At 39.6% G+C, this 20,797-nt stretch overlaps 1 protein-coding gene across 1 annotated transcript in view; it reads left to right on the top strand.

Annotated features, from left to right (window-relative positions):
- The first annotated feature begins 503 nt into the window (after positions 1-503).
- The window catches only part of SYNJ1 (synaptojanin 1), a 46,945-nt gene continuing 26,651 nt past the window's right edge, over positions 504-20,797 (top strand). The window contains 11 exon segments of the mRNA XM_050331416.1: positions 504-649; positions 7,240-7,326; positions 7,731-7,998; positions 9,410-9,635; positions 10,258-10,341; positions 10,908-10,969; positions 11,257-11,353; positions 12,320-12,489; positions 14,370-14,451; positions 15,503-15,655; positions 18,375-18,540. Coding sequence (XP_050187373.1) covers positions 526-649; positions 7,240-7,326; positions 7,731-7,998; positions 9,410-9,635; positions 10,258-10,341; positions 10,908-10,969; positions 11,257-11,353; positions 12,320-12,489; positions 14,370-14,451; positions 15,503-15,655; positions 18,375-18,540 — 1,519 coding nt within the window. The 5' untranslated portion in view covers positions 504-525.

The raw sequence follows: 20,797 nt of genomic DNA, 5'->3' as shown, positions 1-20,797 counted from the left end.
ATATTGGGAAGAGATTCTTCCCTGTGAGGGTGGTGAGGCCCTGGCACAGATTGCCCAGAGAAGCTGTGGCTGCCCCATCCCTGGAAGAGTTTAGAGCCAGATGAACAGGGCTTGGAGCAACCTGGCTTAGTGGAAGGTGTCCCTGCCCATGGCAGAGGGTGGAACTGAATGGGCTTTAACGTCCCTTCCAACCCAAACCAATCTGGGATTCTATGAAATTCTTGTTGTCTCCAAGAAGCTTTTAAAAATTTTTAAGGTGTTTCTCTGAGTAAGTCTGGGTTTGAAACCTTGTTATGTCGTCTCTAGATAATCCTTACGTTTGTTTTGGAACATGAGGTAAAATAAGTCTTGTGAGGTAGAAAGAGGGAGCAGGTCTTGTTGTTGTTGTTGTTGTTGATAAAGACATAAAATCCCCAGGAAGGACACGGGTCAGACCTGCTTTGCAGGAGGTATCTGGAAGCACAGGGAGGTTTCGCTAACAAACATCATCTTGTGTTGGACAGGGCTGCCTGTGATCGGAGCAAAATGGCTTTCAGTAAAGGATACCGTGTCTATCAGAAGCTGGATCCGCTTCCCTTCAGTGTGATCGTGGAAACCAGGAACAGAGAGGAATGTCTCATGTTTGAATCCGGAGCTGTGGCTGTGCTCTGTAAGTCCATCTGTTTTGATAACTACAGTGTAGAAAGGTGGCAGACTTGACATGGTGTAAGCTGTTTATTTGTGGAATGTAAAGAAGCAACTGTTCTGTTTTCCTGTTTGCTAATGGAGAGGCTTCTGATTTAAATGGGAAAAGAAAGAGAGACGTTTTCTTACCTTCATCTCTTGAGAGTTTTACACAGTTAATTGCATTTCATCATGCATGTATATTTTCATGTCCACTAAATTTTCTTCTAATTGCTTCCAACAACATTTGCTTATTTCTTTGCTTCTGAACAACTTTCTTTTGAATATGTGATGAATCATTGACAAGCTAATTCTCTGTGATGTATTTCATAATAAAAAATTCTATATTCTTAAATGTTACATCATCATAATCTGTTTTTATCTCATTTTGTATCGTTTTTGATGGCTTTTTGATTTTTAGCTTTATTTTGTCCCTGTATTTTTAATCCATCTTGAGACTCTGTATTGATTTGTCTTGTAATAAAATGAGTAATATTTGGAGCAAGGTGTCTTGCATTGCAAAATTATTTTTACATGTTTTAAGTGATAAATGTATGAAATATTTCCCTTAAATTCCTCCCCCCCCCCTTTTTTTTTTTTTGGCAGACATTGAGAAGTGCAAGTGAGAACCATGAAACCTATACGTAGGGTTTTAAAATATCATTTGGTTAATATTCTTCAGGAAATCAAAGAACCTGGTTGAACAGGGTTTCTGAGCTTGGTTTTGACTCTTTTGTAGAAAGTAATTTTTTCTTTAGCCAGTACCTGTAACAGGCCTGGCAGTGATTGACTTGGTAGCTGTGACTGTGTGATGGTCTAGGTGAAGAAAAAAGGGTGTTTTTCTCCTGTTTTTGTAATTATCTTTTTTTTCTGATGCAGTTTCTTCTTACTGTGTATTCAGGAATCTCCTTTTATTTAGTAGCAGTATTGGCAAGGCAAGGAACTCTGTGGTGTGGACTGGGAGCAAGTGTCCAGCCCTAAAGCTACTGAGCAGGGTCAGTGCAAGCCCTGAAGTGCTTTGAAGATTTGTGTTAAATGTTATTTTAGCATGTATTTAGTAACTGGGGAACAGGCTTAAGCTGCTTAAGGGCCAGTGGATGAAAAATTATTTATTCCTGAAAGTTATGCTCGAAAAGGGCAGCAAATCAGTCGCTTTTTATGCTGGGATACACTTGCAGGCACCTGGATAAACTTTCTTCCCTAAAAATTAAAAATTATTTCCAAGTTCCTGCCCTCTTCTGTGCCTCAGTTTGTTACCAAACCGAGAAAGCAGGACCTGAAGGAAGCTTGAAATCCTCTCTCCCCTTTTGTTCTGTACTTAGTGATAGGATGTTATTAATCTGTAATATGTTGTCCTTGAAATTCTAATTGGTAGGTTACAGCACAGCAAACGTTCCTACTCAGCTGGAAGTAGTTCCTCTGAATATTGTTTTCAGTAACCTTAATCAGGAAGCTGCTTACTCTTTTTCTGCCTGGCACATGGGCACAGTCTCCCAGTGAATATTTAGCAGTGGCATTTTGTTTTCATTCTCTCTATTTAATTTGTGTTTAATTCACTAAATTCTTTAGGTACTGAAACTTTTGCTAGTGGTTGGGAGATCTCAATCCTAAACTTGACAGCAGAAAAAAAGCCAAGGAGTTCCTTAGCTCAGGATTTTTTTTCCCCTCTTTTTCTGTTCCTGTCTGGTATAATTTCTTTTTGATACTTATTTAAATGAGTACAATTATTAGTGCTCAGGAAAGATTTGTAAATTGCTACTTCTCCACCTCTCTTGCCATGCCACAGAACCCAGCCAGAAGATTCCAGTCTGTAGCCTTACAAACTTCTGGGTATTGGTACAAATAAAAGACAAAGTAATGAAAAACTGTTCCTTGGGGAAGATTTCCCATATGTTTGTACAATCTGTGTCAATAGATAGCAAAACAGTCCAATCAAGCACATATCAATTTAAATCCATAACAGCATCACTTTTAACTGCTGAAAACTTGTGGGTTTTGCTGATGGTACCAACCCTTTTTAAACTATAAAAATCAACAATACCGATCTCAAACTGTAAGGCACTTTTCCAAATCATTTGATAAATACTGGAAATTAAATAAGGTGGTCAGCCTTATACCTGATCATAGTTCTTACCAGTATGTAGAATGTATAATATGTGCAGAACCCAGTGAAATGCACTTCACCATTAAAACTGATTCTGTGTCTCGGTTCAGAAGGCCTTAGTGAACTGCACCTCCTGGAATATCCAATATCCTGCATAGAAATTTGGCTTTGAAATGGGCTAAGAGAAAGGACTGAAAGCTTACTGATCCTTTAAATGTCATCTCAAAGGAAGCACATCTGTCATTTTGCTGAGGGAAGGATAACTGCGTTAACCTTCATCCGCTGTGCACTCAGTGAGGCACTGCAAGATGATGATTCAGAGGATTTAGTTAGGCCTGGCTATGAGATGCTGCACAGCTCAGATGGTGGGTGATTTTCAGTGAGTGCTCTGTGTGCTGTTGTTTCAGTCAACAAAGTCAGAGGGAAGCCAGGAAGGGGGTTGAAGTGGATAGTTCAGAGGTGATTGCATAATTATTGCCTGAATGTGGGAGCAGCCCAGGCCACGCTTCTGCTCGAAGTACCCTGTGTGGATCAGCTGTGGCCAAAACAGCTGAGCAATACTTTGCTTGCCTTGATATATCCAACCCCTCTTTTATTGACACACTCCTGGTACTGTGTCCTTAGCCTGAGATACTGCAGTCTGAGGGGGATCCTGCCCAGTTTGCTTCTCAAAGCCTGGTGAGACCACTTGGGCTTAAAAGTCAGCACCTTCACTGCTGATTTGTTTGGAGTTTAGTGGGAGGATGTCATAGATACGTTTTTCTAATTTGCCATATGAAATAGACAGTATATTTATTCCTTGAAGTAGGACTCTAATAAGATATGTTACCTGTAAAGATTTCATTGACTGGGTAGGAGTGTGTTCTCTCTCCCTGTTCCTGCTGGTGAGTCATCCCAAAAGGAGTGGGAAGCTGCCTTTACTCCTGTCGCCTGCCAGGAGTAAAGGAGAATGTTCTGTCGTCTGGGAAAAAAACACTGAGTGGAGAGAGCAGGAGCATCATGCACATCCTGGGGCTCCAGTCCCGTGGTAGAGCTGAGGGCAGAACAGGTGTGAGCAGGAGGAGGCCCTGTGCCCACCCCGAGCTTTCTGTGGGGCTGGAGTAGGGCTGGAGTGACCTGTGTGCAGCGGGCCTCTGGTGTTCATGGTTAGCACTGCCACTCGTAACACTTCTTGAAACAAAAATTCTCCCACACATTTAAATCCCAGTGCTTTCACCAGGCCTCGAGAAGCAAGTTGGCAGGATCCCCTCAGACTGCAGCATCTCGAGCTGACCCCGTACCAGCAATGTGTCGATAAAAGAGGTGTTAAAAGTAGCAAAAGTAACGAAATGGTTCTTCAGTTGGTTAATTTATAATTGAAAGTGGTGACTCCACTCTGATTTTAATGTCACCTAGGTGGTAATATTCAAGTGCTAGCTTTAATTTATCTCCTGAAAGTTTAACCGTCCTAATTTGAAAAAGCTTGAAAACCTCAGTCTTAAAAGCACAAAACCAAGCTGTGTAAGAATAGTTCATAATTTTTTCAAATTTTAAACTTTTTGAAGTGACAGTAGCATGAACGTTTTCTTGGCTGACGTAAATGAGGAGTCTTGTGCCTGAAGGAACTGCATATTGTGTCACTGTTCCTGGCTCAGAGTCCTATATTCTAGATGGAGGTTGTAGCCACTAACTTAAAATGTGTGGTCATGGCAGTCTGTGAACTCACCAAGAACAAAAATATAGAAAGCCCACATGGTAACTTTTAATATGGTCTGAACTGTATAACTGTTAAAGTTGCAAAACTAATTAATAATCTGGAATTAAGCAGAATACATGTTGAACCAAGTTATCCTAAAGGCAGGATTGTTGGTGGGGTTCCATTTGTGTAACACTGGGAGAGCTGACATATTGCCTTTAAAAGAATTGAATCAGTTACCTTAAATGAGTCTGTGATTTATAGGGTGTGATTATTACAATGCACATTTTAAAATACTGTGACTTGTTAATTTTTATTAAATATTGGCTTGAAATTATTTTGTTCTTTTTCTGTGACACTGCAAATGGGGCTTGCTGAAATTCTGCAAGAATGCATTGCAATTTGTCTTGAACCACATCAAAAGTGTTGTGATTTTGTGGAGATCTTTGTTGGTTTGTTTTGGTTGTTTTTGTTTTGGTATTGCTAACAACAATTGTGAAAGGATAAAAAGTTTTTAATTTTGGATGAGTAAGGAGGGGGTCAGTAGAACTGCCTTGGGCTTCTGGAGGGCAGACTTTGGCCTGTTGAGGAGGCTGTGCAGGGTCCCTTGGGAGACTGTCCCGGTTCAAATGGAAGAGGATGGGGAGGAATGTGGTGGGGCCGTGTCTTCTTCCTGATTTCATCTTGGTTTTCAGAAACCTCAGATGCTTTTTGTTGATGTTGTAACACTCCTGATGGTGGGAAGTCCCTTGTTGTGCATTGCCCCAAAAGCAGAAGCCTGGAGTGGGTGAGCAGGGGCCAGGGCAAGATGGAAGAAGGGAACCCATTTAAAAAGAAGTGGAAAAAGTGCAGACAGTGCCAGATAGAAATACTTATATAGTTGCTGTGGAAAAGTTTTGCTGAGTTCACACTGAATTAAGTCTAACGTCACTGGAAGACCTCATGTGAAATGCTTTTGGTTGGTGCTTGGCTGCTTTGTTAAGAAAATAGTAATTGACTGACCACAATAAGTTTTTGTATTTCCATTTGTTTGTTTTTGCAATTCTTTGGTGCTTTGTTAGGGGTGGCCCTTTTTAGTTGTTCTGAGTTTGCAAAGTGCGTGTTACTTAATTTACTTATTAAGGCTTAGCAAGGATAACTGGCATTCTCTGCAATGGAAAAAGAGAGTAAATCCATCGTAGACAGGAAAACCATTGTTCTGAAATGTCATTAAATACTGGCAGGCACCTTTAAGATAAATCCTGCAAGAAGTTTGAGACTAAACCTCGTCTTTCATTAATAATTTGAAATGTGGAGGAGGAACGTGGCAGCTCTCTGGTTACCAAAGTTGAGTTTAGAAGACTATGTTGATATCGTTAAACCCTTGCTGAAAAGCAGATTGAAAGAACCAGGTTTTGAAGTTTAGAGGTTCTTTCCAGCCTCTGGTGGTCTTCTGGTTAAGAAAAACATGGTTTGATGATGCTGACAAAATGTGTTTAGATTGGCTGCAGGTTCTTAACACTTGTTCTGGGAGAGGACTTTGGAAATAAATCCTCATGCTGGCTGTAGCTCTCTTATCTTTAGCATCTCTATTACAGGCATACAGGGTGTCAGTACAAATATATAGAGAAACTTCTTAAAAATCCACGTAATAAAACATTGAGTAGGGTTAGATTTCAAGCTGTGGTTAAATAATGGTTTCATCTATATTGGATTTTCTGATTCACTTTGATTAAGAGAGCTGGCAGATATTTGAATAGAAGGGATAGGTTTAGGGAATAGTCATTAGGAAGAGCAATTCTAGATAAAATATAGCTTTTTTATTCTAAATAAGATATAGCTAATGTGAAAGAGATCATAGCAGAATGCCAGGGCAGTAGGCATTTTCATTTGCTCTTTAGGTCAAAGTGAAAAGCAGATAATTTCTGAGGAAGCAGACAGTGCTGACCATTGGTGACCCAGAAATCTTGATCCCTGTAGATCCACTGCCAAAGCTGGATCCTGCTGCTTTGCAGCATCTCTCACCTGGCTCTACTGCCAAGATTGTGGGCCTGGCTTTTTGAGTGCTGATTAAAGGGCTAAAGTGTTACATTAACTCCAGGGTGAGTAATGGCAGGCATACTTTAGTTTCTTCTAACATATTACAGGGTGTTTTTTTTAAACTGTCTGTGAAAACTGTGTTTTCTTAATCTAAGACATTTCTTTTAAATACTCTTTTTTGTGGACCTGCCAGAGTTTTGCTTTTCTCGGAATATATCTAAAAGTAGTTAAAATGCACTTGTGATAATCTTGTTTACTTCTTTGGAGATAATGCTGCCACATCAGGGTTTTATAGTCGGAGAAAAAAATGATTTTTGATTATAAAAGCAGCATTTATAAAATGACAGAATCACAGAATATGCTGAGTTGGAAGGGACCCAGAAGGCTCATCGACTGCAGCCCTCAGCGCTGCACAGGACCATCCCCGAGAGTCCCACCATGCACCTGAGAGGAGGGCATTCTCATGGATATTAATTGCCTGTGTTGTAGATGTTTTTTATATTAAGAGATGATGCTGTTAAAAATGCCTACGTTCTCCTTTAACATCATTTCGAGTGTTTGCAAGTTGCTTAAAAACATAACATGATGGTACTTTGTCATGAGATCTTCCTTTTCCATTATAAAGTGCCATATGGTCATACATCTTGATTTCTTTCCAGAAGTGTCACGTAAGCTCTGCTTTTGTAATCCCTTGGATTTTTCGGTTTGGAGCGGCTCCTTCTCCCTGCCACAGTGTAGGGGCTTTTACATCATCATATCTTATGTTTTCTCTCCACAGCTTCTGCAGAAAAAGACACAATCAAGAATACCTATTCCAAAGTCATGGATGCATATGGGCTCTTGGGTGTGCTAAGATTAAACCTCGGTGAGTCAAATATGTAAAACTTCCATTTTTCATTTGGGAAAGAAATCTATGCTGCTCCTGTAAAACTGAATCCTTGTAACAGGAACTGGGCTGGTGGGTTTTTTTCTATTTGTTTGTTTTGGTTTTTCCCTTGGTAGAGTAACTTACAAGTTTGGAGTGCTCCCAGAAATGAGGGAGGGGACAAAAATAACTTCCGTTTTCGCAATCCTTGCTCTTTGCAGCCCAGTTTCTGCTGTTTGTGTTTCCTTTTTGTCTGTAGAGCTTGGGAACGTGTTCTTGGTGTTGGTTCTTTTTGTACTTTTTTCAGGCAAACGGGTTGCCCGTGTGCCTTTGAGCTTGTAAATGCAACCACTCCCCACTCCACTGAGACCCATTCTCTTACCTATGCCTTTCTTGTTTTACAGGAGACACACTGTTACATTACCTGGTTCTAGTGACAGGGTGCATGTCTGTGGGAAAGATTCAGGACTCTGAAGTGTTCCGAGTCACTTCCACGGAGTTTGTGTCACTGCGAGTTGACCCGACAGACGAGGATCGCATTTCAGAAGTGCGCAAAGTCTTGAACTCAGGAAACTTCTACTTTGCCTGGTCTGCAACTGGTGTCAGTCTAGACCTGAGTCTCAATGCTCACCGCAGCATGCAGGAGCACACCACTGACAACAGGTTTTTTTGGTGAGTTCACAGTTGTTTCAGCAGGCATTAGAGTAATGAATCCCTCTACAGAAGTTTTTATCCTTGTCTTTCCCAGCTCTCACACGTACACCTTTCTCCCACAAATCTTGGTGAGATGGAATACCATGACTTTAACTCTAAGGGCATAAGTATGTTACTAGTGACAGGATGTTTCCATGGCCACTTAAGAGTTTCTTAATCAGAAGACACAGATTTTCACTTTAAAAGTTTTATTTCACAGCAAATTGATATTGCTGGTTTTGTTGACACAGCAGGTAGGCTCTGCTACAAAGTGCACTTTGCTTGGCTGCTGAACTTGCAGCTCCTTTTGGTGCTTGTTTTTGAATAAAGTATAGATTTTCACACAGAGAACTTTGGGAAAAAGGAATGCTGCTTTTCCTGCCAATAAGCAGCTTAAATAATGCTGGAAATACACACAAGTGTCATGTCAGAAATTCTGCTCCCTTCTCTTCAGCCTTTGTTAAAAACGGTCTGTGTGTCCATGAAACTTGGAAGGCACTGAAGGGCACTGAAGACTTGGCAGTATCTTGTTAGAACACCTGAAAAGCTACGTCCTCCCCCCTCTTCTGTCCAAAATACAAGACACCAAACCAGTTCTGGCATATGAACGAGCTCTGGCTTCTCTACTCTCTGCCACTGTTTTGGTCAGGTAGAGGAATCTGATCAGAGTGAAGTATAGGACAAAATATGTGTATTAAGACAGAACATAAGCTCAAGTCTTCAGAAACACTTTTCTCTTGATGCAGGTTTATAGGACTTGTAGGAAACTTGCTTTTTGTCCCTGTAGTGTATAATGTACCAGCACTTTACCCTGAAATTTATATTTACAGAAATTTGAGACTCAATTGGCTGTGAATGTATTCCTGGAAGCTTGTCTGGGAAGTGTTGGGATATGATGACATATAATGGAAATAATCAATGTATATTGACAAGAACTTTTCTCTAGCTTTATTTTGTGGTGGTGTGAAACTGCATGGTGCTTTATCCACCACAAAAACAACCCTGTCATTGGGATTCCAGCTTGCTTTTTCCAGAGTCTGTAATGTTTGGCTTCTCAAAGCAAGGCTGAGCAGAGAAATGTAAACAAGCTTTGAGTGTTGGTTTTTACTGGGTGATGAGCAGGGCTATAAGGGTTAATATTTTAAGGTCATTAAAATTCAGAGCTTCAGCCCATATTCTTATTGTGCAAATGTTTAAGCTGTTCTCATGTAAACTTTGCTATTTCAGGTACATTTAAAGAAGAGTTATATCACAGAACTATAGCATGCTTGTTTTTCTGTTCTTATTCGTGGTAGTAGTTGTAAAATGTAAGGAGTTAGTAGTGGGCTTAACAGTTTGAGCTGGATTTAATTTCCTCCCAGTTATTTCATGATTATTTTGTCCCTGATAGGAACCAGTCGCTGCATTTACATCTGAAGCACTACGGTGTGAACTGTGATGACTGGCTGCTACGCCTCATGTGTGGGGGAGTGGAGATAAGGACAATTTATGCAGCTCACAAGCAGGCAAAGGCTTGTCTCATTTCACGACTGAGCTGTGAACGGGCTGGCACCAGGTTTAACGTCCGGGGAACAAACGATGACGGTCATGTTGCTAATTTTGTTGAAACAGAACAGGTATGTTAAGCTGCAGGGCACATTGCTTGGCTGACAAAGCCAGTGTTAGCACGTGTGTGCTGTGATTTTTGCTCTCAATCGACAGATCACAAGTCAAGCCTGTAGCCAACAGATATTGGAACAGTTCCTTTGGTGCTAAATAAGGAGTCTAAGTAGGTTACATAATTCAGTGATCTTGGTTTTCAGTGTAGCTTAGGGTAAGGGCACACAGGAGCCTGGGTTGCAGTAGCTTAAGAAGCTGTTATCCATGAGCTGAACTGCTGTGGGTGGCTGTGCTTACCTTGAGCCTCCTGAGCTGAAAGTCTTACCAAGTTGTTTAAAACCTCTTACTGGTGGCACAGGAGTTACTCAGGCCCAAATAGTAAAAGCCTGCTGTATTTCCCAACATATTGTGTGAATCATGATCCTGTGAGGGAGCATGAGAGTGCCACAATTTCTCTTAGGTATTCAGAGGGGTTAAAGAGAAAAGTCCAGGGAACACAATAAACGTTTTAACTTTTTTTAGTGGAATATGGAATATGTAAATATATTTTATTGACTCCATGTTTAGTTAAAGCTAAGAAATCTAAAACATTACACTGTGATCACTATTAACACTATGCTTCTTTTCTTTTCTTTACAGGTGATATATTTAGATGACTCTGTGTCATCTTTCATACAGATTCGAGGATCTGTTCCCTTATTTTGGGAACAGCCAGGCCTGCAGGTAAACAAACAGGAGATAGATTTAATTATAAAAGTGTTTCCTAACATGTTTAAAAATACATGAATACAGTAGCCCTCGGGTTCTTCTGCACAGTTCCCTTTCAGGATGAGGTGATTCTTTGGGAGTGAGTTGGTGCTATGATGTGACTCGCTAGGCCTGCTTCTCTCAAGTCTCTGAACGCTGCTCTGCACACGTTTTGAACGTCCAGTGCTCTTTAGGTGTTTTCTCTTTGAAGTTCTGAGTTTTTCCTGTTTTAAGTAGGTTGTCTGAGGGCATCCAGAGAGACTGTCTTCTTCTGAACTGTTCTTGAGGAGAAGTCTTTTCAAGAAGTCAATAAGGATCAAGAATTACTGTAATATAATTTCATCCAAGTTTCCTAGAAAGAGGGACTAGTTCAGCAACTACTGCTGTGACACAATTTTTACAGGAAAGGTTAAAAATAGTTCATGCCTCACAGGGACTCCAAGTTCTTCAGACTTACCAGCATTTTATTAGAGCTGATGAAACATTTACATGGCTTTCACTCAAAGCAAGACAAATAATTTAATGTAATTTTCATGTCATAGGTGGGATCCCATCGTGTCAGAATGTCAAGGGGTTTCGAGGCGAATGCACCAGCTTTTGACAGGTGAAAGAACATCTTAGATTTTTGGTAATGCACCACAGATCTCTGATAAATGCTGCATCACAGAGATGGGATGTATCATTCCAAACAGGAGGCTTTGTCTAGAGAAATGTGGGATTCAGCAAAGCAGGGAGCTCTCCGGGATTGCTTATACCTTCTAGTGCTTTGTTGGAAAATGTGAATTAAATTTATAGTGAAATATTTGGCAGCATCTTGGTCGGTGTTGCAAGTGTTCCTGTTCATTTTCTGCATGCCAGGAGATGACTCTGGAATTTCTCTTCTGTTAACAGGCATTTCCAAACTCTTAAAAATTTATATGGCAAGCAAATTATTGTAAATTTACTTGGGTCAAAAGAAGGGGAGCACATGCTCAGCAAAGCTTTTCAGGTGAGTGTGACAGTTCTCTCACTGTGCCTGTCCTTGGAGTTTGCTAGTTGGCAATGAAGCTTTTATACAGCCTTTGAAAACCAAACCAGGAATGCTGTGCTCTGGAGCAACTGCCGCTGGGAGTTCAAATTTGATTTATCGTAACAGTGCTGCTTAAGATACATAATGTGAAATAAATTGTTGAGAGCTCTCTGTACGATTTGTGCTTGATTCTGTTCAGGTTGGTTACTGTGCTGAAAAATTATAACAGCAACATAGGCAATGTTGAGGGATTTTCAGTTATTTTCGTATTTCATGCTATTAAAAAGCATAAATATTTTTTACACTATAAAATTCATGAATAAATAAATGATACTTTGTGATATTTAGTACTGTGATGTTCCTTTCAAAGACATTTCTCTTGGAATTAATGGATCTGTTCCTTAACATTTTTTTAAAAATCACAAATTAATTTATCAATTTAAACATGAAAGCTGCTTCGTGATTAAAAGGAAATGTTTGTTCGGAAGATGTTAACTATGAGTGGCCACTTTCATTAATTCCCACTGGTTAGGTTAAAAATAACTGTCATAGTGCAGTCCATAAATCCTGACAGTTCGAGGAGTTCTGTCTGAAGCCAGAGAACATGTCAATAGCCATCTGTTATTTCCCTCTCCTTTTTTCCTATTCCCTTTGTATTGCAGAAGGAGAATATCTTGGGGCATTCAGTGGGGTATTTGCTGCATCCAGCTCTCCTGGTAGGAGACAGCAGAGTTCCCAGGTGCCCAATGCTTTGCCAACAAGCATTGTGTGAGCACTTCAGGGTTTTTCAGTGAATATGAGGGAAAGTTTTACCTAAGAGAAAGCATTGTAATATACAAGATGGCTGATAAAACAGCCTTTAAAACACTTGCAGCCTCTTGTTTAGCTCTGTGTGTTCAGATACTGATATATTCATATGTTGTTATTCTCTTTTTACTATACCAGAGCCATTTGAAAGCATCTGAACATTCAGCTGATATCAAAATGGTGAACTTCGACTATCATCAGATGGTTAAAGGTGGAAAGGCAGAAAAACTGCACAGTGTGCTTAAACCTCAAGTCCAGAAGTTCTTGGAGTGTGGCTTTTTTTATTTTGATGGAAAGGAAGTGAAAAGGTTTGTGTGTATATAACTTCTGTATATTTCCTCAAATTAAATTGGGTTGCTGGGGTGGATTTCGCCCCTTAGCACGAAGATAAGAGAAAAGAGAGAAAAATTAAGGGAAAAAAAGTAGCTTCTGTTGTGGTGTTTTCATTGTATCCAAGATGATGCTTAACAGCTGAATTATGAGTCACCTATTCTACTCCATTACAATTTTTTTCTCATTCTAAAAATCTTCGTAGAAGGTCTCTATGAGACATTGAAGGGACAAGAATTAATTTCAGGCCTTTGACCTGATGATTTAGTGAAGATGGTCAATTGTCCTATTTCTTGACAGATTACAGAATGAGTCTTTTTCCATTTTCCAGTATAACGTTCTCTGTATCTCCTTTAGTGATGGAACACACCATTTTCTGTGTGCTGTAAAAGTTCATGTTCAGTGCAATCCTTTTCTGAATCTGTTTGCACCTGAGTTCCCCATGTGAGTGGTTCCTTTCTCTCAAAGAGGGAATGAGATGCCTGATTTCTGATTTCTGTCCTGCTCTGTACTTCTGTCCTTATTCCTGGAGCGAAGGCTGTGCTTGTCTCAGCAGAAGGGCTGGAAAGAGGCAGCATTCCTGCTCTTCTCCCTTCCATGTGAGGTTCTCCCTGAGAGAGCTGTTGAATGCTGTGCCTCATGCAGTGGGAGAGAAGAAGAGAGTTCCAGTGCCACCCTGTGCTCTGGCCTGGCTGTGAGATTAAATCCCCCAGGGACAGGGTTTAGTAGCCCTTAATAGGATTAGATTTAGTTGGAGGGTGCTCAGCTCCCCATCTGCTGCTCAAAATGTCACTGACCGTACTCCAAAAAGCTTTCAGAGGGGTGTGACACTTTGGATTGGGAGAGCAGCGTTTGCATCCTGATGTAGATTCAAATAATCACACATCAGAAAGACTGGCAACAGGCTGAAAGCCAAATAGGCCGTGGCTTGTAATGACTTCAAAAACAGCATTAATGAAAGACACGATGATAATGTTTGTGAGTTCGTGGACCATCTCCTTTGGGTAATGTCAGGCTTTTTTTTGTATTTCAAGTCAAATGTGGAGATAGTAATGCAAAAAAAAAAAAAAATAATCCTGGAGAAAGTTCTTCAAAACTTTCTGTGGTTTCTGGTTAGATGTCCCAGTCCACGTGCTGAAACCATACTGACTTCACTGGGCAAAGCGTGTAGTGAGAATCACAGCAGGAAGGAATTAGTGACTCTCATTGGGAGAGTCATAGGAATTTTGTACTCCTGGCCAAGCAAGCAGTGCATGGATGTTGTGTGACATAATCCTTTCAAGAGCTTTCCAGCAGGAATTTCTGGGCTTTTCCCAAAGAAAGCAGAGCAGGCCTGAGAGCCTCAAACCTCCCTCGAGGTTTGGCGGGAAAGGCTTATTTTTCATTTTTATTTGGGCAGGAAAGAGAAAGTAAGGAGTGGTTGAAATTGGCTTCAGTTTTATCACAAATTCTTCTTACTTCTAGTTTATTTAAACAGAACCAAGAAGTGTCTCTACTTTTTGTTTTGTTTTGTTTTTGTTTTAACAAAAGTTGTTATTTCCCTCTGAGGTTCTTGGGAAGTATGTTAGCTGAACTATTTGAAAGGAAAACCTAATCCTGAATAACACTTTAACCAAGCGAGCAAGGAGGATTGCAAAAAACTGAAGCAGAAATACTGATGTTATTTGCAGAAAATGTTGTGTACAGTGAGCGGTGCTGCTCTTGGGAGCTCACCTTCTGTTCCTGGCAGGAACCAACAATACCCTGATTTATTGTCCTGGTTCAGATCTTCATGTCCCTGTCTTTGTTGAGGAGATAATGTGTTAAATGAGTTATTTCAGTTGTTTTCTCTCTCTGTCTCCCGTTGTCCTTGGCACAGATCCCAGAGTGGTACTGTCAGAACCAACTGCCTGGACTGTCTGGATAGAACAAACAGCGTCCAGGCTTTCCTTGGCTTAGAGGTAGGAAAACCATGTCCAGCTGATGCTTCTGTGGCACTTAGGCTGTAAAAGCAGCATTCACTTCCCTAGGAAAAGGGAATTAACATGTTTCAGAGATGGCAGTTGGGTTTATGGTGTGATATGTTCCTTGTTCTGACTTCTGAAGATCCTCAGCATGTTTAAAAACGAAAAATCATGGGTGCTGCAAGGTCAAAATAAGGAAAATTTGTTTTCTGAATTTTATAGAATTAAAATGCTATTGTTTTAGCATCTGTAAGAGGAACTTCTGTGAGTAGCTGTTTGTAGAACAAACATATCCAATTCTGGAATATGTAGTGCTTTGCTGCTGCGTTAACACAGGAGTCTTCTATGGCATAAGAACAAATCTTTATCCACTCTTAATGTGTGCAGCACTTATATGTCAAACTTAGCTTTGCAGCTCTGTTTTTTCCTTTCTTACCTTTTAAGAACTGGATTAATACAACTGTTTGTTTGGTGTTTTTTTTTTAGACTAGGTGTGCCAAATTTTTTAGCGACGAGAACTAAATTATGATTTAATTATGATTTCAGCTAAAATATGAGAGCTAAAAATATAAAGCTGATTAATAAGAAGGGAAATGGTAAATCTTGAAGAGCTGCTTACCTAATTTAAAAATTCTGTTTAAATGAGATACATGAATTCTTACTTTATTTAGCATGGTATATACTTCAAGTTAACAAGTGCTGAGCTCTGGATGACCACCTAAAATTCTAAGAGCAAGCACCCAATTTCAGAAGCTTCTTTTCTTGTTTATGTCTTCTTAATTTTGTGTGCCAGTTTCCTTTTGTATCTTTTGTTAATTCCTGACCAACCTTCAGAATTTTACCTTTGTCATTCTGTGTTCACTGTTTTAGGCTCCTTTTTTCGTGCTGTTGGACACCTCGAGGTTTTAAAGAATTTTTTAAAAGCTCTCGAAAATCGATTTTTTTTATTTAGTTTAGTTTAGTGAGGGGTTTTATTCGTATGTGCTGAAAAATACAGTGTGCCTTTCAGTAAATACATCTCAAGATTTTTCTTTTACAAATGTTGCAGATGCTAACAAAGCAGCTGGAGGTATTAGGATTAGCTGAGAAGCCTCAGTTAGTTACTCGCTTTCAGGAAGTTTTCCGATCCATGTGGTCTGTGAATGGGGATTCTGTCAGTAAAATTTATGCTGGAACTGGAGCCCTTGAAGGAAAAGCGAAGGTAAAGTACATTTTCTTGAATGTTTTAACAGTGTTCAGCATGGGTTTTAATGAAGTCTGTCATTAATACAGCAACAATGAGATTTTCTTTTTAAAAATGTGCCCTTTCTTTTGGTAACCCTTAAAAAAAAAAAAATCCCAAACCTAACCAACAAAACAATTAGCACAAAACTGTTAGGTTGTGTAGATAACCGGATTTTAGTCCAGTAGATCCCTTCCCAGCCATGCTTCTGCCTCCCAAACAACACTGTTCTGTGTGATAGGATAAGGCTCAAATCTTCCATTTCTTCAGATCATAGTTCAGAAAAGTGTATATTCAAATCAGCTTTAGTGGTTTTGAATATTTTCACTTCTCTCTCTGCCTCTCCTGCTGTTGTTTCAGTTCCATTTACCATTTCTCCTTTCTTTTCTGATGTGTTTGACTGGACGTTGTTGTTCATGCCTTTAGTGTTTAACAGTGTTAGTATTAAACAAGTTGCAGCTGGGTGGTTTTTGTTTGCACCTTCCTCCAGCTGTTTCTTTTTAGTTTTGCAATTACTGAAAAAAAAAACACCTCCAAATGCTGTTTCTACCCTGTTTTCTAATGTTGTGTTAACAGTTCCCTACTCCATGACAGTGTAATGCTCAGTTTCCCTTCAGCTTGTTTTGTCTTGGTTGATGCCTGAGTTGTTCGCATTTTCTAACGCTGTCTTTTATTTTTCTTCTCAAAATGTTGCACTTTTTTGTGTCCATGATTCTCTCTCTCTTACCAGGTGATACCTATCAAGACAAACAAATGTTGAACCTTAGCAGTTTTTGCCTTTAGTTCCTTCAAAAATGTCTTTTCACACCATTCTTATTGTCAAAGAATGTGCTGCTCCTTGTTCTGTGTTACATCCCATGTACTCTTAGTCACCTGTTTTGTGTGTTTTTCCATCACTTGTTTGTTCAGACCATTCCAGGGCCCTTTTCTGCACATGTGGGAGGTCCCACAGCAAGATACATAAAAGCAAAATAAGTGGAATAGAACTTGTTGCTTATTCTACCCTTGACTGGTACATACGAGACCTCTTCATTTTGGGAGTTGCTTTTATTTTACTGTAGAGTGGAATCTGGTTAAAGACGTTTAGTTTTATTTTCTTACAAAAATGTCACTCATTTTTGTCAGGAAAACTGTAGAAAGTATTTTATGGAGTTTCTCCCCTTTTCTTGACTTACCCATTCAACCCTCCTTAGTTCTTTTCCTAAATTAATGGTTTTCTGCCATTCACTTGGCTACTTAAATTTTCTACTTTGAAAAATGCACTTACTGTATTTTCATTTCCGTTTTTAGTGTTTAAAATGCAGAATAGAGAAGATGTCCTGGTTTCAGCTTGGGGTTAAACCATGACAGTGCATATACTCAGCTGTCTTTGGAATAACACTGGATCCTTACCCTGGGACAACTGTAATTAGTGTCACATCTCCTAAGTCAAACACAGCATCCCTGACACAAGTCCCACCTATATAAAGAGGATCTTTTTTACCAAACTTGCTCTAGTTTCAGTAAAACCTGGCCAGGTCACTACTCAATATGTTCTTGAGTACTCTGATAATCCATTTTAAAATGTAGATTTTAAGTTGTGTTCTCATTTTTCAAATTAAAAGTTTGATGCTTGAAATTCTTCCATTACTTACTCATCAGTTTGATTCTTCAGAGTCCAAGAGTACTTAGAAGTAAAAATATGAAAATTTAAGATAGGAGAAAAATTATTTTAACCTTAAATGTGTTAATATACATTTCTATTCTGAAAACCAGTCCCTTTTAAAGTATTACAATGCTCTTTACATCTAACTCCTTACCTGCTCTTTCTTTTGCTTTCTCTGGGTTCCTTTCAATTAATTGCCTGATTTGGGAACGGTGAGTGTATTTTTGGATCATAAGTTGTGCATTGTGTGCCAGGAAGGGAGCACATCCCATCCAAATCCTACTGCAGTAGTGTTCGCCCCACGCCTCATCCACATTGTCTGCCACAAGTCCCGGTGCCAATTTACTTCTCCTTAGCCTTGCAAAAGAGCAGTTTCTTCCTTGTTGTGTAGTACAATTTGTACAACTAAATCCTGGGGTAGTTTTTTTAAGCTTGTGTCGTTTTCCTTATGCATTTAAAAGGCCTTCATGAGCAATGTTCATAGCAATTGATTAGTGCCTGTGTTCCTTCTGGGATACTGCATGAGAATTGCATGCTCTTTTCAAAAGTTACAGGGTCTTAATAAGTCCAAGCTATCTCTGTTTTTAACATGGATATTTCAGAATGTGGATTCTGAACTCATATGTGCATATACATATATATTCGTGTATCATGGCATTTGGACTCAAGTTCTTGCTCATCTCTCACTATTTGGGGGAAAGCCCAAAATCCCTGTTATGGTCTAAACGTGACACTACATGAAATCAATTTTTGAAGACCTAAGGCTTAGGAAAAAAAATTATTCCCCTCCCTGCAGTATTTTATTTAATTTCTTTTAAATCTGTTTGCTAGATGTGCCTTGAAGGTATTACTGTGTTGTTTAGCATTTGGGGGTGGGGGGACAGCACACGTAGTAGAGTAGGCTCAGGAAACTTATATTTAACACTTAAAGAAGGAAATTGCCTTAGACTTTAAAATCATTAACACAGTTTACATATGTGCTACTGAATATTGCCAATGTTATTGTGAGCAGTGTCCAACATAAAATATTTTATACATGTTCCTCCCTAACAGGCTGGAAAGCTGAAGGATGGTGCTCGTTCTGTGACCAGAACGATCCAAAATAACTTTTTTGATAGCTCCAAGCAGGAGGCCATTGATGTTTTGTTATTGGGAAATACCCTAAATAGTGATTTAGCAGATAAAGCACGGGCTCTCTTAACCACCAGCAGTTTACGCGGTATGTGTCTTTCAGGATTTTAATCTGTCTCGTAACTATTTGGTGTAAGAAAGCTGTATGGAGTTTGTTCTCAAAGCACTATTGGAAGTATAAATGCTGTTTTTAATGTTCTCTTGGCTTATTAAAAGATGAAAGTTACGTCTGCTTTACTAATAGTGCCAAACTAACGTGCTGCAGTGATTTCTTGACCTGTTTGTTATTCGTGGGTGAAGTTCTATGTCAAAATCAGAGAGTTTTCCATAAGAAATTCTGCTTGTGCAGAGCAGCCATGTGGGACTTAGGGTTCTGGCTCCAGCAAGGTGGTTCCCCGCCCCAGAACAGGGAGCTGAACCAGAATCCTGCATCCCCAAGAAGGAGTGTAGCCTCCATGGTACCCAGAACTGCAGTCAGTCCTGTCCTTCTGTAGGTCTGATGGGCAAGGAAACAGTGAGTCAGGTGTAGGGCTGTGATCAGAGCACTCCCATGGGATACAAAATATAGAGGAGCTCATACTTGGGCAAAGAAGGAACTGAAATTTGAGTCTTCTTTCCAAGAACCCATGTGTTCTAAATGGTGGGTTATTGTAAAGTTTTGGGGATTCATAACATTCTAAAATTTTCCTTGTAATTTTTTTTTTCCCTCTCCTGAACATTTCTCAACCTAAAATGAGGAAAAGCGTGTCAAAGCTTTGGTGCAAATCTCTGGCACAAGACAAAAATCCTTGCCCAATTGTAGTCTTCATCTTGTGGGCCCACATCTTCATCCGATGTGGAACCTGGAAGGGTGTGTTTCTCCCGTTTCTTTCGCACGAGGTTTCATGTTATTGTAACTTTCCTTGTGTCTGAAACCTGCTAAATCAGCCTCGCCTCAAAATTAGTTGAAAGTTGTTTTCATTTCTTCTCGCTTTCTCTGGGAGTGCAAGCTGTCCTTTCCATATTTGCAGCTCCTGGCAGCTGAGGAACATTAATCCCTCTTCACTGAACAGAACGTGTCTCTGCATTCGCTGCTAAGTGGCAAATTAACTAGCAGGGTACTTCATCATGTGTAAATCCATTATTAATAAAGCAAGGAAAGAGAATTTGTTAATCCTGTTGTGAAACTCTGTAGATTTTGCGGCATAAAAGATGTGCTTTAACTGATGCAAATGGTTATGTGTAATAAATTGTGTGTTACAGCATGTTCTCTCACATATTGCTGAAAAATTCTAAAAAGCAATTAACTTGTTTGACTAATCTTTTCTTGTTTTCTTCTTGCTGCACCCGTAGTTTCAGAGCAATCATTACAATCAGGTAGAGTATAGTAAATTAAACTGTAAATACCTGACCACCTGTTGTTCTTCTCTGGCTTCTTTCTCATGTCTGTGTAATATTCTTCAATATGATTTCTAATTTCATCTTATTTGCTGTCAGAATGCTCCACCTGCTTGTGTTCTTGCAGGAGGCAGGCTGATGTTTTACTATCTCCCAGCAAAGGTTAATGCTGTGCTGGAAGGATTTGAAATAACTTGCTGGCACTTGTGTTTTGTGGAACAGAATTCCAGTCAAACTCCCTGAGATTTGGTCACCTCTCTAGGTGACAGGAAGGGAAAATATTCAAGCATCTCTTTAGGTTGAACTCTCAGTGAAGGCGAAGCTTGAGGAGGGAAGTTTTTAGGTAACTCTTCATCTCCTGCTTGTAGACATCCCAGTAATATCCTGACCAATGTCCCTTATGTTGAGCTTAAAATATGAGAGACCTGCTTTGGAGAATTCAGAAATTCTGAATTTTCTGATTCTTAGTGGAAATTCTCCTTTTTGATGTTCCTTAAGCTGTTTACCTGAAGCTGCTATGTTAGGGGAGGTAGGATATGTACATATTCCATATTTTGAGGGGAGAGCTGCAAGTACTTGTCAGCTGTGTGGCACTTCATCTTCTCCTTGTTCCCAGAAACTATTCTTTAAAATAAAATATTCCTAATGCTCCTGTATGCAGATTTTGCTGCATAATTTTGAGGAAATTAAAATGACCTCTACGTTTGTCAACTTTGCTTTTTCTGTATGTGTTTTACTCTACCTACTTAACTCTTAGTGAGTACCTAAAGAATGAAATCTGAGTCCTGGGTAATATAGAACTGAAATTATCTGATTCGCTGGCATTTGGTCAGTGTTAAAAAGTGTTTATTGGAATAAACAGTCACATTGTCATTGCTGGTGTTGCCTTCTAGCTTAGAACTCAGGAAGAGTGATACAAGTCAGCTATTTTGTTAGCATTTGCAAGTTTCACCTGGATACAAATTGCA

This window comes from Myiozetetes cayanensis, unplaced genomic scaffold, assembly GCF_022539395.1.
Source record: "Myiozetetes cayanensis isolate MyiCay16 unplaced genomic scaffold, myiCay2020 scf5-8, whole genome shotgun sequence".
NCBI lineage: Eukaryota > Metazoa > Chordata > Aves > Passeriformes > Tyrannidae > Myiozetetes > Myiozetetes cayanensis.
The sequence above is the reverse complement of the archived record's forward strand: the minus strand, read 5'-3'. Positions and strand labels throughout refer to the sequence as shown.